This window comes from Drosophila erecta, unplaced genomic scaffold (assembly GCF_003286155.1).
Source record: "Drosophila erecta strain 14021-0224.00,06,07 unplaced genomic scaffold, DereRS2 tig00000126-arrow-pilon, whole genome shotgun sequence".
NCBI lineage: Eukaryota > Metazoa > Arthropoda > Insecta > Diptera > Drosophilidae > Drosophila > Drosophila erecta.
The window spans coordinates 15,374,185-15,390,828 of NW_020825209.1; the positions used below are offsets into that span (position 1 = coordinate 15,374,185).

Below are 16,644 nucleotides of genomic sequence, written 5' to 3' on the forward strand. Positions count from 1 at the left end.
AAGTTTTCAATTAATGCGTAAATTATGAATATTCGTGTATTTTTCGCAATTCGCAATTCGCAATTTTAAATGCGCCTCAAATGAGATTTAAATAACAAAAACCACTGATTGGTCTGGTCAGCGGACGGGGCTGCCTCTACTTGGGGACATGCCTCTTTATTTAACCATGATTTTCGAAAATCAGCATTGGGTGGAAGTGGAAGTGGAAGTGGCGACGGCGATGGCGATGGCGGTGGCATAATAACGCTGATTTATGAGCCGGCCCGATTTGGTGGTGGCCAACTGGCCCGCTCTTCCGCCTCCACGGCTTATTCCTTATTTATTGTTTGCCTCCTTTGGCTGCATTAACCTTGGGCTGATCCGCTTCCAGGGGCTCAACTTCACCCGGGGGCCAACAATTGAAATTATGGATTTTATGTGTCATAAGCTTTTATTGATGCAACAATCAAATATTTATGATGACAATTCCCGCTGACAATGATGGCAATAAAAGTGCTTTACCCCCCACGAAGCTCTCTTTCATTGGGATATATTATTGTCGCTTTTTTCAGGCCGTCAGTTTGGTTGAGGTGAGCTGAGCAGGAGGGGAATGGGATGGGATGGACTGGGATGGAGTGGGATGGCCTGGGAAGGATAACGAGAAAGAGCGGGCGGCAAGGACAATTGAAATTCGATTCCGATTGATGAGCGCCGTTGGAAAAATATCCATTTGTGTTTGCTTGAAAGCCACTTTGTCTCCCAGTTGCTATAGCCGTGCTTGGGCTCTTTAAAGCCGCTTTACTCTTGTCTAGACACTGATGTGACTTTCGCCGTTTGCAGTGTTTTGCTCTTCGGATTTTTGGCACATTTGCATGCTCGCATCAAACAGCCCAAAGCTAAGAGGCGAAATGTGAGACAAAGTTCAAAGTTGGCCCAACACCCGTATGCCGTATAAATACAGGAGAAGTGGAGCTCTGGCCCGCAGGTAAATGTAATTTATCTAGACGAGCTCGCCCACACAATTGTGCCTTTAACCCAACCAAATCCGCATGGAGTCCGTGCAGATTCTCGGATGTTTCGCGCTGCTTTTGAAGAACCCTCCAGCGAGCCACCTGCCCTCGTGCTCCTCTAGGCGAAATATCTATGAGTGCATCCATTATCCTTAATACACTTACGTGCACTAATGTGCTCCACATTAATGTGGAGCTGCTTGAAAATTTTAGGTTTTCCGCTTGCTTCAATGTCTGTTTCAGTTCCGACGGCGTGCCCCGTGCCCCGTGCCCCGTGCCCCCTGCCCCCTGCCCCCCTCCTCGCCCCATCCTGGCATCGCAGCAACAATAACTACAGCGCCATATGAGGTCCTTTGTTGGCTGAGAGCACGAGGTCTCCTGGGCAACACGTTGGATATCCGTTTCCATTTCCATTGCTCCCCATTCCCATTCCACCGGCTAGCATGCAATCACGCCCACAGGCCGACTTGCAAGTGGTGGGCGTGGTCATCTAAATACTGCCTGAATTCTGGGAAAGTTACACTACATTCCCCTCGAACTATGGTTAATTAATGCCATTATTTGCCGCTTCAGTCTTTCGAATGAAGTTCAAATTGTTCGTGCGCCCTCAGGATTCCTATTTGTATTAATAAATATTTTTTTTAATTTTTGGAAATTGTTTTGAATAAATGGTCGCGGCCTGAAATGTTTAAGAAATATGAGTTATTTTGCATTATAAACATTTATTGAAGTGCATTTACATTTGACCTCTTTTAACGCTAGTACATCTTTTTATATAAAATACAGGGTTTTAGGCAAATAAAAATTAGTTTCGATGAGTACAACCTGTTCCCTATGGCAGCCTGCATAGCTTTTTTGCATTTACAATGTCAAAAAATATTTGCGGGCAAACAAAAGAAAATATTTAATAAATCAATTAATTAACAAATTAGCTTAGTGCTGGGCGTTTGGCGCTTGGCGTTTGGCGGTGGACGACATGCCACACATCCTTGCATCCTGGCGTCAAACAACCCGTGTTTGCATTTATTTATTTGTTGATTTCTGGTCGTTGCAAATAGCAAACAAACTAAATGCTTAAACGATTTAAAACACTACGCGGGTGGATTTCAATTTGCAAAAAAGGAGTAAAGCAAAAAGCAGCGAGTAAATAAGCATACTCAGGCGGGTAAACAAGAAGCAGGGGCCCAAAAGGGGCCAACGAAAAGGAAAGAAGGAAAAAAGCGGGGTCAGAGAGGACGACGGGTCAAATTTTATGCAGGCGCAAATATTTTAAATGTTAACAATAAAACATGAACACAGTAAATAAATGCACATGTGAGTGTAAACAGGCTGCAGAAGGGCAAACACACATGCACACACAGGCACAGACATGCACACACATGCACACACAGGCACACACTGGCAAGCAAACCAACAGCAGAGCCTAAAAGTATGCAATAACCCCCAGGAAAACCCCTCGCCACATTCAAACAAAAACCGCTTAAAACACTTTACTATCGCATTTTGGAATTGTTCAAATATTTTCGCTCTTCTTTTTGCGCCGCTTGTTGCTGTATTGTTGCTGCATTTTTTCTAGCCCTATCTGTCTCTCTCTCTCTCTCTCTCTCTCGCTCATTCTCGCAAATACAAACAATTAAAATCCTCAAATATTTGCGCCAACTGCAAAAAAACAAATGTGAACTCAGTGGGCAAAGAAATAAGTACGAGGAAAAAGAAAAGAATGGGGCAGCGGAAAAGCGCCTGGAAAAGCGGGCATTTTAAGTTGAAGTTGGTCAGCAATTTCTACAGATATAAATAAAAATTCGCTGCCGCTTTCGTTTTTTCCACCATTTCTTTCTTACTCACCTTAACTTTTGTCTGCTTACCTTTTTTCACCGGACCGTCTTATACTCTTTGCTTGTGTGTGTGTGCACTACACCTACACATGCAGCTGTGTGCTTAAATTGTCTGCGAATGGCAGCTGCACTTCACATTTAATTTCCTCTTACGTATACGTAATATTCAAATATCGTTACGCATACGCAGTGTGGGTTCTCTTTAAGATAAAATGCGAAATATACGTAAGTAACCAGGACAATCGACATTTGGCTAATTGGTGGGTAATTTTCACCTTATTGCCCACTTCAATATATTTGTGTACAAGGCAAAAATATAATATTCTTTTGGCTTATATTAATTTGATTTCTATATACAACTTATGGATCCGCATGAGCAACAAATTACGCGCAAGTATCCCAGTACTCATACAATACGGAGGCTTGAAGTCGTTACAATTACATTAGTTTTCCATTGTTTGCCTGAATTCCGAGTCCAACTAAATTAGAAATAGCTGTAAAATTTAATCAAGCCCAAGGATGTTTTACTTCCCAATTAGATACTAGTCTTGATTTCACATACTAGTTGCAGTGCTAGTTGCACTTTGCTAAATACATTTGTGAATTTTCTTCGATTATTGCATGTTGGTTTTACCTTTTCCGTGTTACCGCAAAATCATATTTTGAGAACCTACACAAACGCAATAAAACGAAATTAGACTTGTTTCCAGCTCCTCAAGTAGAGTACTCCCTGGAACTGAGAATTGCTTCTATTTTCACACACCAAGCTCATATTTTTCGTCGATTCGGCATTTGTTTGCCTGCCCAATTGGAGTGGCTTCAACGTTATAATTTGGGCTAATCGATTTCTCCGACCATTTATCAGGTGGCAGCTGGAAATGCAAACTCTGCATTTCCGGGGCTATCAAGGACATGCAAAAAGCTAGCGTGCATTGCCGAGATATATCCTAGATACATGTACACATATTTAGATGTGATGTGTGGATGCGGATGCGGATGAAGAAACATTAGACGGAGAGCTTTGCATTTGACGTCGTCACGTGGTTGCTGCTGTGTTCCTGGGTCCCAGCTGCCTTGCTCGCTCCTCCGCCCTCGTTTTCCTCGCCTTGGCTTTCCCGCTTTTCCCCCGGAAAAGGGAGACAACATCAAATCATTAGCAGTGCATAAAGCGTGAAACCAGGCACAGACATGCAGATGAATTTAAACTATTAGCAGCGGCAAGAGGAAAGAATGGAGCGGACTGACTATGCCAACAATGTTGGACTCTCATCCGCCTGCAAGGTGCATCCATCGTTAGGCAGCTGGATTCGGTTGGGTTTTCCCAGCTCACTGCTACACTGACGGAAAATGCGTCTTGAAGTGCTGGAAATGCGTCTTGAGTCAAAAAGCCCAAAAGTATGCAACAATATTCCTTGAATTCAAAAGTTATACATCCTCGCATCTTAAAACCGTGCTATAATTTATGTTTTCCTGTGCTAGAGTTTAATTTCTAACTAACTTTTATTCAATATTATATAATTATGTGGGAGAAACCACCTAGTTGCGATGCAATAAAATAGAGAAAATAGCCCGCGAAATAGCTGGTTAAATAAAAATAATACTAAAAATAAAACAAATTAATATATATAATAAAATATGATATAATCCATAAATATATATAATATAATGACGGCGGCAATAGTAGCAAATAAAAGGTGGGTATTTTTGGGGCCCGAAAATGCACGAGAGGGATGTTCATTTTTGGAACCTGATCTTTTCCCCAGTGCATCACCCCACCCCGCCCGCCTGTTCCCTTGGCAATGCTCGTCCTTGTTCTGCTTCAGGATCTGGTTCTGGTTGACATAACCCCGCACATTGTTATAAACGCAATCTTCGCTTCCTCCCTTGGCCTTTATTTGTGTCGTGTGAATATAAAAGATGCAAATGCAAAGATATTTTTTCCATTTTCCATTTTCGTTTTAGGCTGGCAGGAGGCGGAGATGGCGATGGCGATGGCGATGGCGGGGCTGTGAGTCGGATACGGCTTCAGATTCGGATTCGGATTCGCATTCGGATTCTGTGTTGAGTTGCGGTGAGTGCAACTTTCTGGGGCAACATTGTCGCACAGTTCCATCCATTGTGTGGCAGAGCGGTTCTGTGCAATATAAATAACTCGGCCGGAGTTGTGTGCATATTTTGTAACTGCCCGTACAACTTAAAATAAATACAAAATGTTGGTTAGTTCCTCTGCTGCCGGCGACCATCATTTGACCAATTCAAAACACACACTCGCACACACACATCGAAAATATTTGCACAGCTCCTGTTTGTGTTTGTGTTTGTGTGTTTTGTGTTGTGTGTTGTGTGTTGTGTTTGAATTTTGTATTTATTCATCACGATACAAATCGAGCGCAGTCCTCATATTCCGATGGCAAAGCTTTTATATTTGCCCTTGTGGTTTCTTTTTTAATCAGTCATGAATGTGTGGAAAAATTTGCATTGACACATTCACTCGGAAGTAAGAGTAATAGTTTTGAAATATATTTCACATACACAGTTGATTTTGTGTTGCTTAAGCTGCCAAATACACAGATTGCTATAATCATCAAATCAAATATTGTCTATTTTACAGCACAGCTTTCGACAGCAGATTATTTGCAGCCCATCAAACCGCTGCAAATTTAATAAAATAAATCTTGCACTTACCCTTGTACGAGTATGTAAAATTGATTGAATGCTCATTAGGTTTCCATAGGTATTTCTCTTTATTTATTTTTATTTCTTATTTTTGTTTTTGTGGGGTCTTTTCGATTGCGCGTTTTTGAATATTCAGTTTCATAATCAGATTTTACAGTACAAACATTGGGTTTCGCTCATTTCTTATGTACATACATAAACATAAATTCAACTAAATGCTATCTTTACGTTGTTTTGTTGAATCAATAATCGTGGAATTTCGCATTATTACGCAGCAAACTTTCGTTTTTGTTTTACATGGGCTTACATCTTGAAATTGTTGGATATTCTCATTGCATATGTACTTGTCAAATATTTGTATACTCTTCTCGTTTATGGTTTATTTTGGTATGGCTGTAGCGTAGACATTGAATTCTTTATGACTTGAATGGTTTTCTGGTTTTAACTTAGTTCGTTAGTTCTTACGTTTTACTATAGTTTAGTTGCCTTGCCTGTCTTTCTCCGCCTGCAATTTCCACTAAATGTACTTGTAGTTGGTTTCTTTTTCAACAATGCGATCGCCTGGGGTTCCATTTAGATGAGTTAATAATTATTTTCCTTGCCTTACACGTGTAGGTTAAACGTAACTTTGATTTGCTAGGCGATTACGTTACTCTCGTACCCGCAAAAAAAAAATACTCCCTATATTTAATTAACTTTATTTTATGTATATCTTCATTAAATTTAAAATGTATTCCTCCCTTCCTGTTTCCCGCCCCATACATTTGCTTTTTGGTACGTATATGAGTCAGAGTACATCTGAGTAGTCGGCCTTCAAATAATTCTAACCAACTGGATTTTGGGGAACGGAGTTGGATATGCGGATTATACATATGTCTGGGTATTACTGTATTTTGTATCTTGTATTTTGTATTTCAGATATGAACACACACATTTTAATTCGCTATTACCTCTGCTTATTTACGCCTCTTGCACTGCTTTGCTTCAAGTTGCTTTTAATGCTTTTGGCACATTTATTTCTATTTATTCGGGTTTCCTTTCCTTTGATTTACATTCTATTTAAACATGGAATTGAGCTGGACACGCACACAAGAGTATTACGGAAACATATACGTGGGTTTCAGTGTGTGTGTGTGTGAGTCTGGCGTTAGAAAATGAATATCGTGGTACCTAAAATATCATATATAAGGTCTGAGGAACTATTTAAATCGCTTCGCGCAAGTAATCCAGAATTTGCTAGAAATATTATACTGCTACATTACTGATACCTTGAAACAACTAACTTGAAACACTAACGAGATGGGGGTGTATTTAAAAATCAATTTATGGATTGCTGCTTTCCACATAGTAAACAATATTAAGTTGACTGAAAGTATTAGGTTACCATGTGTTTTTGACACTAAACATGCCATTCTCAATGTACGAGTTAAGTGTGGAAGAATTCGAAAGAATCTCATTCTCATTCTCCTGATCCATATCGTGAAATAAAACAAATCCCATATCTCATCGCTACAGATTCCAAAGATTGAAGATGTTAATGAACATTGGTTTTATTGAAGGCGTGTTGAATTTTCTAAGCTAAATTCACACACACACCATTTGCTTGTGGGATTCGAAAGTTGGCTTAAATCTAGGGTCCGCTTAGTCTTTTGAGCCGTGAGAACGGAGGTGACAACAAAGGGGTCCAAAAATAGAACCATTTTTACCACGATAACAACGAAACTTTCTCGGGATTAAAGGGTAAAGGGTGTAAATATTTACAGCTTACGGTATGCAAGATCGTCTAAACATATTTCCTTAGACACGGATGTCCTTCTCTTTGAGCAGGCCTTAAATATATATACAGAACTCTTGATTAAACACCTAATACATGTAGCTTTATGTATACGTGTAAATATTTCATCTAGAAACACGAACTCAACAAATTAGGGACTTGGTTGAACGAAAGCAAACGTTACCTATCATATAGACATGTAGAAATATCCGTATCAATGTCTTTACCGTAATCATTATTTATAGTACGCAAATATCCTTCTGCGGGCGTACTTTTGTTTACTTCAGAGTAGCTAAAGCCATTCAAAGAACCGAACACCATTTAATCTTAATATTGTTTATAGTTGACTGCCATTTGTGGGGGTTGGGTTTTCCTTGCCATCCTTGCCATCCTTGCCTTCATTTTCCACTAACGAGGTAACATTTAAACGCGTTTTCTTTCCACTTAACTACGACACTTTAGGTTTTCTCCCTTCCTTTTGATTTAATATGCATTCAATTAGCCCTGCCCCGTGCCGACGCCCCTCACCCCTCACCCCTTGCAATTAGCAGGGGCGTAGATGACTAGCCATCCCCATTGATTAATGCCCCTTTTTCCTGCCCCAGCGTGTGCTTATGTGGGTGTGGCAGGGCGGCACGGGCGGCAGAGGCTCCTTGCATCATAATCTTGCTTGAACACTTACAATTGAATTAAGCTATAATAATCTAACTCTGGCGGCGCTGACCGCCTCCAACTCCGCGCCGATCTCTCCCAGCACTTGCTCCACTTCTCCCGCCGCCCGGTCGAGCTCGTTTCCTTGGCCTTCTTCTTTTGTCTGCCGCCTTTTGTGCGGCAGGACAATGTGGTTGGCCCGGCCTCGTCCTCGTCCTCGTCCTCGTCCTGGGCCTCGGCCCGCGCCGTGAATAATACCAATAAGGCTAATAGAAATGTCCCGATTAGCCGCATTGTCCCTCCTCCGCGGAGCGGGTCACTCCCGCTGGCCGGGTGCTGATCCGGAGCGCGGTCCTTGTAGAGCCTGCCGTTCAGGTTGCGTGACCCATCCTCGCTGCGCGTGTCCTTCTGCACCACCTCGTTTTTCTGCGGGATGAAAGAAAGCAAGTGCGTTTTGTTTTCTTTTGTTCCATTTCGATTGTCTCGCCAAGGTTGGGCAAAGTTCCTAAATATGTGGGTTCTGGGATGCAGGGGTCAACTTACCGACACTTCGTTGAGATCGTCGTCACGGAGGATTTTCTTGCCGGGACGCTCCATTTCTGGAAGCACAATGGGAGAGCAAAGGGCGTGCGCTTTAATTTATATTAATCTATTGTTGGACACTGATACCAAGAAATGAATCATAAAAACATTTACTGGCATCTGTCTAATCTGTCTAATTTGTGTCTTTTTCCAAATGCGAAACATGTGTTTAGTGTTTATTGTTAGCTTTCTAATTTGCCACGAAATCGAGCAACTGAAGGGCTTCGATGTGTACAAGAGCTAGTCATTCCTTACCATATAGCCGGATGGTGCCCTCGGTGTCGCCGATGCTGTTCTTCGAGATGCACTTGTAGCCACCGAAATCGCTTGTCTGCAGCCGCTTGATGTGCAGAATCATCTCGATGGCATACATATTATTCTCCTTTTCGGTGAGCGCGTAACGATCGCCGGCAATAATCATTTCACCTGTTTTCGGGCCAAAGAGGTAAGAGTGGAAAATGTAGACAACTCGAAATGAGCAGCGATGAAAACGGGATGTGATGAGTTGAGGTGTGAATGAAGTCATGAATACGAAGCAGGGAATCGGGCCAAATGAGCTCGGGTTACGTGAGAAGAAAGGCGGAGAAAGGCGGAGGCAAGCGGAGAAAGGGGCTGAAAGGACTCCGTTGACGAGGAGACGAGCCATGGATGATGACATTTCTGGCGCTGCCGTGAAGCGTTTCACGTTTACACTGCGGCTCTCGTCACGTCTGCAATATACGTCAAATGCACTTGACAAAAGATCCAGGCAGCCAGTGCTCCCCTTTCTACGGCTCCTCCACATTTCCCCCCTTTGGCGGGGGACAACAAAATATTTGAGCTGGGAACACGAACCAAATAAAGACAAATTGCGGCATTGAAAGGTTTATAAAGTTTGAACCAGTCCGAGTTCCAACTCGAGCGGATGCTAAATGAAAAATTCTATTCGTGGCCACTCCCGCTCAGCAGGCACACTGAGAAAAATGAAATCAAGTGAGGGTGCACGAAATAAGAAAGCATTAAGTCGACCCACATGCACATTGCATTATTATTACTAATGTTCAAGGAATTGAATTACACTTTAATCTGAGCTAAAAACGTGTTAGCAGTTAGTCCAAAATCATAAAGGTCCGCATATCGGATACTTGGCCGAACTAAAAACCAGTAATAAAATAGCTAATTCAGTGAGTTAGTATGTCGGACAATCAAAATCAGCTAAATGACATTCAAGATGTTGCCAGTGGATTGGCTTCCGAGTGGCGCTGTGCAACTTACCATTCTCGCGCTGCCAATAATTGATGGCCTTCGGCGATGCCTCGACATTGCAAATTAATGTGACATCCGTAAGGACCGGGGCGCCGACCAATTGATTTGGCACTTGCACCAGCGGATGAACTGCGAAGGAGAAGAAGGAGCAAGTGGGTGGCCAGTGAGTCAGGGTGCATGAGTCGCGGATGAGTGCTCCCCCGTTGGGAGCCCATTGTTAAGCCATCAGAGTGGCCTTCTGACCTTGCCGACCCGCCCAACCCGCTGAACCTGCTGGCCCCCGGCTCTTAGCTGCTAACCCTTAACCCCCCTAACCCTTAACCCTCTCAGCCCCGCGGACTAGACCGGCAATTAAGCTGGCAACCAGGGAGCCATGCCAAACTTCAAACCCTTTGTCGGACTCCGGATTCCCGATTCCAGCTGTGATTTGTATTTTTTCGCTGTTGGTTAATGGCAGCGCCAACAACAACTGATACGATTTTAATTGAAAATGAATTATTTTGTTGTTAGAGCAAGAGCCAGCAATCCTGGCCAGCAATCAGGACCAGCGCCATGACCATGACCAGCGCCCGCCAGCAGCAGCATCATCCATCGCTTTCGCCCAGTGGTCAGTCAGTGGCAAATGAAACCAGTTTCTCCTTGGTTTTCTCATCGGATTTTCCCATTTTCCACTTCCTAATAGGGATACACTCACTTATCTGGCCCGACTGGGAATTGGCTTTCCCAGTCGGAGGAGTGATGTTCCCAGAACGGTTTGATGATCCCTCTATCGAGGCGTCTTTTCGTTTGAACTTTGGTAATTGCGTTAGCGATTCGAAGGATTTGTATTCAGGCAACTTTTTGGGCAACCAAATTGTTCAATTAAATTTCTATTTCAAGTCAAATGTATTTATGAATGTTTTTAGTTACCATAGCGTAAAGTGAAGTAATGCAAAAGTTACGAAGTGAATGAAGTTTGTATCTGCGACATGTGTTGGGATAGGAATAAGGTGGAATCATTTTTGAAAAGGTTTTAAGGCTATTTAGGAGCGGAGTTAATTGTTTTCGCCAACTGTTCTTCGTTTGCTTGCCCTCGAATAGAGCATTTTTAGTTCGCCAAGGACGTGGCACTAATTCATTGGGTTTGCCCTTTGGAGTTTTCCATGTTGTTCGTGTCGTGTTGAGTTGGTTTTTTGTTCATTTTCGGAGTTTTTTGCCAGTTGATTTTTTGCGTTTTTCGTATTTTTTGTTCGCGTTTTCTTTGACCCTTCTCCCTTGTCTTTGACGTTGTCTTGAAGCCGCCCCAGGGAGCGCACACGGAAAAGCGAAGGACCAGAGGACCAGAGGACCAGAGGACCAAAGGACCAAAGAACCGCAGGCCAGAGCCACTGACCATCATTGTTTTTTGGCTTTTCAACTTTGCTCCTACATCCGCCCTGCCTTTCAGCGCCCTTCGCCTCGAAATGCATTCGAGCGTTCATTATTGGCCAATTTATTGGATTTGTGCATGCCGCACTCTCGGCCTGGCTCCATATGCCGTCCGGATTTTTGGTCCGTTCTCCGTACGCTTCCCGTGCCGCCGTTCGTTGCGCCACCCCTTCGGACTCGAAACAGTGCAGCGTATGTCATGTGGTGTTCTCAGTGGTGTCGGGACTCGGGATATACCCGATTCCCCTTGGCCTGCCACTTATTGAAATTTCAATTTGCCCTAATAGAGCTTTTCAGCAGGCAGCAGCTGGCGGGCAGCAGAAATATAAAATCATTTACTAATATCGTGATTAAATTATCAAAATACCTGGCCTAAATATATCCCTTTTATTTTAAATACAACTACCTATTTGCTTTTCGATTCCATCCGTTACTCAGTAAGTAAACGGCTATCTAATGAATTAGCAAGCAGTTAAGATGCTGCTTTACAGTCGTTGCTTTACAGTCGTGATCTTCGTCCAAATGTTCTGAAACAAGCCGTCTTAATACGGACGACCAGACGGGCGGACAAACGGACAAAAGGACGGACAAACGGACGGACAAACGGACGGACAAACGGACGGACAAACGGACGGCCAAACGGATGGACAAACGGACGGACAAACGGACGGACAAACGAACGGACAAACGGACGGACAGAGGGACGGACAAACGGACGGACAATCCGACGGACAATCCGACGGACAAACGGACGGACATGGCTGGAAAGACTCGGCTAGTGTTACACGGCGAGTAATATCTTCCAAGAAAAGAACTGGCGTTTCAATGTGCCAATTGGATTTTATTTGCATGCATTTAGAAAGTTTCTGAAAGTTGTCAATACTCGGCGATTGAGATTTAGAATCTATCCCGAACCAGTGGTGCTATCCGTGGAGCTATCAATGGAGCTAGCTGTGGAGCTGGCAGATGAGCTATCAGTAGAGCTATCCGTGGAGATATCAGTGGACGAGCTGTTGACGGCGGAGCTGGAGGAGCTGCTGGTTGTGCTGCTGTTGTTGGCCAAGGAACTCTCCGTTGTGCTCCAGACAGGTCTTGGGCGACGAGGACGTGGACGTGGGCCCCATCTGCCGGGACCACCGAATCCACCATTGAAGCCTCCGGGAACGCCAAAGGCGCCAGGACCTCCGAATCCTCCGCGACCGCCGAAGCCTCCAGGGCCTTCAATGCGACCAGGACCGCCAAAGCCTCCAGGGCCTCCAAAGCGACCAGGACCGCCGAAGCCACCGGGGCCACCGGGGCCACCGCGACCACCGAAGCCACCAGGACCGCCTTCACGTCCGCCTCGACGTCCGCGTCCACGTCCGCCGAATCCTCCCAGACTGCGAGCACCTCCTCCGCCGCCACCGCGTCCTCCACGTCTTCCGCCTCCTCCTTGGGCCACAACAACTGCCACCAGGGCCAGAAGGGTAATTGCAATGTAGGCACGCATTCTCGGGCTTTTGCTCCAATCGCAACTGGTTCCAATTATCCACACAAAGCCCCTTTTATACCAAAAATTTGGAGGCGATCTCATCCCTCAGCCGGCCAAGAATCCCCCGTGACGTCAGCATTGGCTGTGTGCTTAGCTGGATACTTCGAAGACCGGAGAATGGAGCGAAGAACTGAAGAACTCCCCGAAGAGCTGAGCTCGAGTTCTTCGCATCTAGTAATCCGTGCGTCTCTTGTTTTTCCCGTGTGGCAACAGCTGGTCCATGTTTGGATAAGGTCTATTGTTTACTATTTTAATCAAGCCGTTTGAGTCTGAAGTGCGTTGTCAAATGGGGAGATTTGCAGACATTTACGCCAATTTGTTTAGAAGAAAACGAATGTCTCTTTGTAGGCTTATAACCCTACTGCAAATCATTGTTTATAACGTTTTATTTGGTTTTATAAAGTTTCAACAACTGGGTTATTTAATCAGAGAAACAAGAGCTTAGTCTTTTCTTTATTCTCTTAAAATTTCTTAGTTTGCTTAGATCGCGACAGAGTAGCAACCTAAAATGTTGTTTTCTAATGATGTTGGTCTGCTTTATGAGGTGTTAGAAATTATTTTTTTTAGGACTATTTAAGTGAATAGAATGCCATTTCATGCAGTAATAAAAGAAAATATGCGTGGAGTGTATATGTAACGTCCGACAAAGAATAAAATAGGTAAGATTTCATATGAATTTAAATATTCATTTACCTACTAACTTAATTTACTGCCAATAGTTAGGTTCATTAGTATATATACCGCTTGGGGTATATATATTAAGGTTCATAACAAATAATAAACATATTACTGATATTATTTTACGCGCGCTTGCCGAGCTTAGAAAATTGAAGACAGATGTGGATTGCGTTTTGCAAAGTATAGCAGAGTTGGAGCAGCTTTTCCGACTTTCCCAGTTCGAGCTGCGAATGTCGAGGGAGAGAAACAACAGGAAGAGAAATCTTTAAGATTCCACACCCACTTAGTGCTAATACACGGCAAAAGACCTCGAGGAGCCACTTAATTTTCTGATTAGAATCAATCAGGGCGTCGAGTGAAATGTGCGGCTGAGACAAGGACCCCAAGTTGGGCGGGGGGTTAAGGAAACGCGGCTTTTCCTGCTTTTCGCACATATGGATTTTTAAATTGAAAGTTCGGGGGCCAGGAGGTGGATGAGTTCGTTCCAAGCCGAATGGAAATGAAATGACAATGAGAAAAAGAAGGGAATTTGCGGCGTAGATACAAAAAATAGAAATGAAAATTAATTTTTGCTGCAAGTCGAGTGTCAAAAGTGTGTGTGTGTGTGGCTAAAGAAACTGGCGCCGCATTTTCACGACCGTGTCAATATAATTTTCGGATACAATCTTTTGGGGTTTCAGAGAAGCTGATGCTTCTAGGTATTCTTCGCTGTCGCCCCTACGCTTTTCCCTTCGTTTTCCCGCACTTTTCCCCTTTTAGCGTATTTTTTCTGTGTTCTGTGTTCCTCTTGCTTTTCCGCTTGCCAAATTGTCGTCGTTTGAACTTTTGCCCCTTTTGGAAATTTCATTAACTTTGATGCGGGAAGGTAAAACAGTTGCGGGGGGGTTTTAAAGGGGTCTTAAAGGGGTTTTTATGTGGGGGGCAGACAGAGGGAAAGTGCAGAACTGCCCTTAACAATTACCACTTCACATGATACACACACTCGCCGGCACACACAAGTTTAAAGTTTTACTGCAGAAACGTGACGTTGCGTTGCCCCAAGAAACCCTCCCCTCTCCCATCTCCCATCTCCCCGCGTTTTCCACGTTCCCCATTTCCCCATTTTCGTACGGAAAAATGCCCTTTGACCCCACATCCGCCAGTTTGGCGCCCTAATGCATTTGGAAAGTTTGCCGGCCACGTGAAGGAAGCTGCCGGATATCGAAACGGAAACACTTGCAGTTGCCGCCGCTGCGTTATTGCTGCGGTTCTGTTCCCGCTCCCGCTCCCGCTCCCGTTCCCGTTCCTGTTCCTCTTCCGTTTCCGGTTATAGTTCTGCCGTACATGCGGTGCAGCCCCCTTCTGGAACACGCACGGCACATCCGAACCGGGCTATATGTTACCATTATGATTATTATGCGGCATTAGCTGCCTGCGACTGCCATAAATCAGGCCATTTTCTTGGCCAACAGCTGCAGGTGGCGCCCCCCATTTATCATGTATCACATATGAGCAGATATATATGTATATACTGTAGACTGTACTCACAGTGCACCTGTAGCTTCATCCGCTTGCTCACCGTCGGCGGCACTCCGTTGGAGGCGATGCACATGTAGGCGCCCATTTCCGATCGCGTGATCTTCGACAGCGTCAGCATTTCGCCCTCCACCGATTGGGCTGTGGGTGAAGAAATGCGTATGCACAGGAAAGGGGTTAGTACATAACAGTATGTGCTTATAACAATGTGTGTTTTTGCCTTAAAATGGAGCCCTGCGTTTAAATCGTTGTGCAAATGGGTAGTTCAGTGAAGTTACTCTAAAGTAAGCTTGAAGCTTTAATTTGTTTCACAGGAGTCATGTTCCATTTGTAACTCGATTTTCTAAGTCGGTGAGCAGAAAGTGTGGCACCTACCTTTTGTTTTCTGGTGCGAGCCGTTGCGGGCAATAATCTCCCGGCCATCTTCCCGTCGCCACGTGATCTTCGGCTTGGGATGACCACGTGCTCGGCAGACGAGTTTGGCGGATCCGCCCTCTGGGACCATCATATCTCCGGAGGTCTCTTCGTTTATGATGTCCGGCGGTATGACCACTTCCAAGGTGGCCGTCTGCAAGCGAAGCGAGCGGTTACTCATTAGATTCCCAAAAGTAGGCGAAAATCGAGCATACGCCCCGTTTTATATAAGTTAAGCATACGCCCTGTATACGTGTTTGTAGATAATTGTAAGCTTTTTAACACAGCACTTGTTGATTTCAAATCACTTGTACATTTGAATAAATGTTTTTTGTACTTATATCTTCTCTAATATGTTCAACGATCCAATCGTTGCGCTTTTATCTACATGCCATTGAAAATGCCACAAAAGTGAGCCCGTTTAATGAGTATTGGTCACCATTTTAGCTGCACTCAGCGACAAATAGCCGTCTCATTATGGAGCCCAAAGTCCTGCGCCTCTCTTTCATTTTTTGCCATTTTTTTGTTTTTTGCCATTTTTGCCGTTTTGCCGTTTTGGCCGTTTTTGTTTCATTCTGCGGTTGCTGGCTGCTAGCAACAATAACCGAATTGCTGCTATCATTGTCGTTGTCATTGTCATTGTTCCCGCTGCAGTTGACAGTTGTGTCATAAAATAAAGTTGACGTCACTGGGAAAAAAGGAGAGGCTGGCTGGCAGCAAAAAAGGGAAAACCCCAAACGAGCCAAGCGCGAAATATATACGGCAGTGGGTAAAAAAAGGCTGGAAAGCAGGACGGCATGCGAGAAAGCTGGAGAAATGTCAAGCCTGTTTGCGTTTTATTTGTCTCATATTTGCTTTTCACTCAATTCGCTTTGTTAGGTTGATTTTATTACAAAGAGGGTAATGGGAAGTGGGGAATGGGGAATGGGGAATGAGGATGGCTGGTGCCGCCACCCACCCACGTTTTCCTCTCATCGCCTTCTTTGCAGCATAAATGAAATGAAATTGAAAACGCAATCGTTTTCCACATGTCGCTTAATGGTGGGGTGGTGCTGCATAAAAAAACTCAATTCGACTCGACTCGACTCGACTCGACTCGAGTAACACCAAACGTCAGATGAAAACGACGCGCACACATAGGAAAATTCGCCCGGAAAACTCGCCCGGAAAATTCCAGAGGACCCCCGCAAACACACACATATGCGCTCTTTGGTGACGTCAACATTGCAGCGGCGCTGTGTTCGTTATTTATTTTTGTCATTAAAGCGCTTCATTGTTTATATATCGTGTTTAAATGTCACCCCGCACAGACACACAGCAGCGGCGAAAAATGAAAAAATAAAATAG

The 16,644-nt window shown here is 44.1% G+C and overlaps 1 protein-coding gene across 1 annotated transcript in view; it reads right to left on the reverse strand.

Moving 5' to 3' along the window:
• Window positions 1-7,952: 7,952 nt before the first annotated feature.
• Window positions 7,953-16,644, reverse strand: part of LOC6549960 (neurotrimin) — a 31,793-nt gene continuing 23,101 nt past the window's right edge. Inside the window, exons 5-10 of the mRNA XM_026981876.1 lie at window positions 15,259-15,451; window positions 14,896-15,024; window positions 9,762-9,881; window positions 8,763-8,933; window positions 8,469-8,524; window positions 7,953-8,351 (exon numbers count right to left, since the gene is read on the reverse strand). Of these exons, the coding sequence (XP_026837677.1) occupies window positions 7,953-8,351; window positions 8,469-8,524; window positions 8,763-8,933; window positions 9,762-9,881; window positions 14,896-15,024; window positions 15,259-15,451 (1,068 nt within the window). The remainder of the gene's footprint in view (window positions 8,352-8,468; window positions 8,525-8,762; window positions 8,934-9,761; window positions 9,882-14,895; window positions 15,025-15,258; window positions 15,452-16,644) is intronic.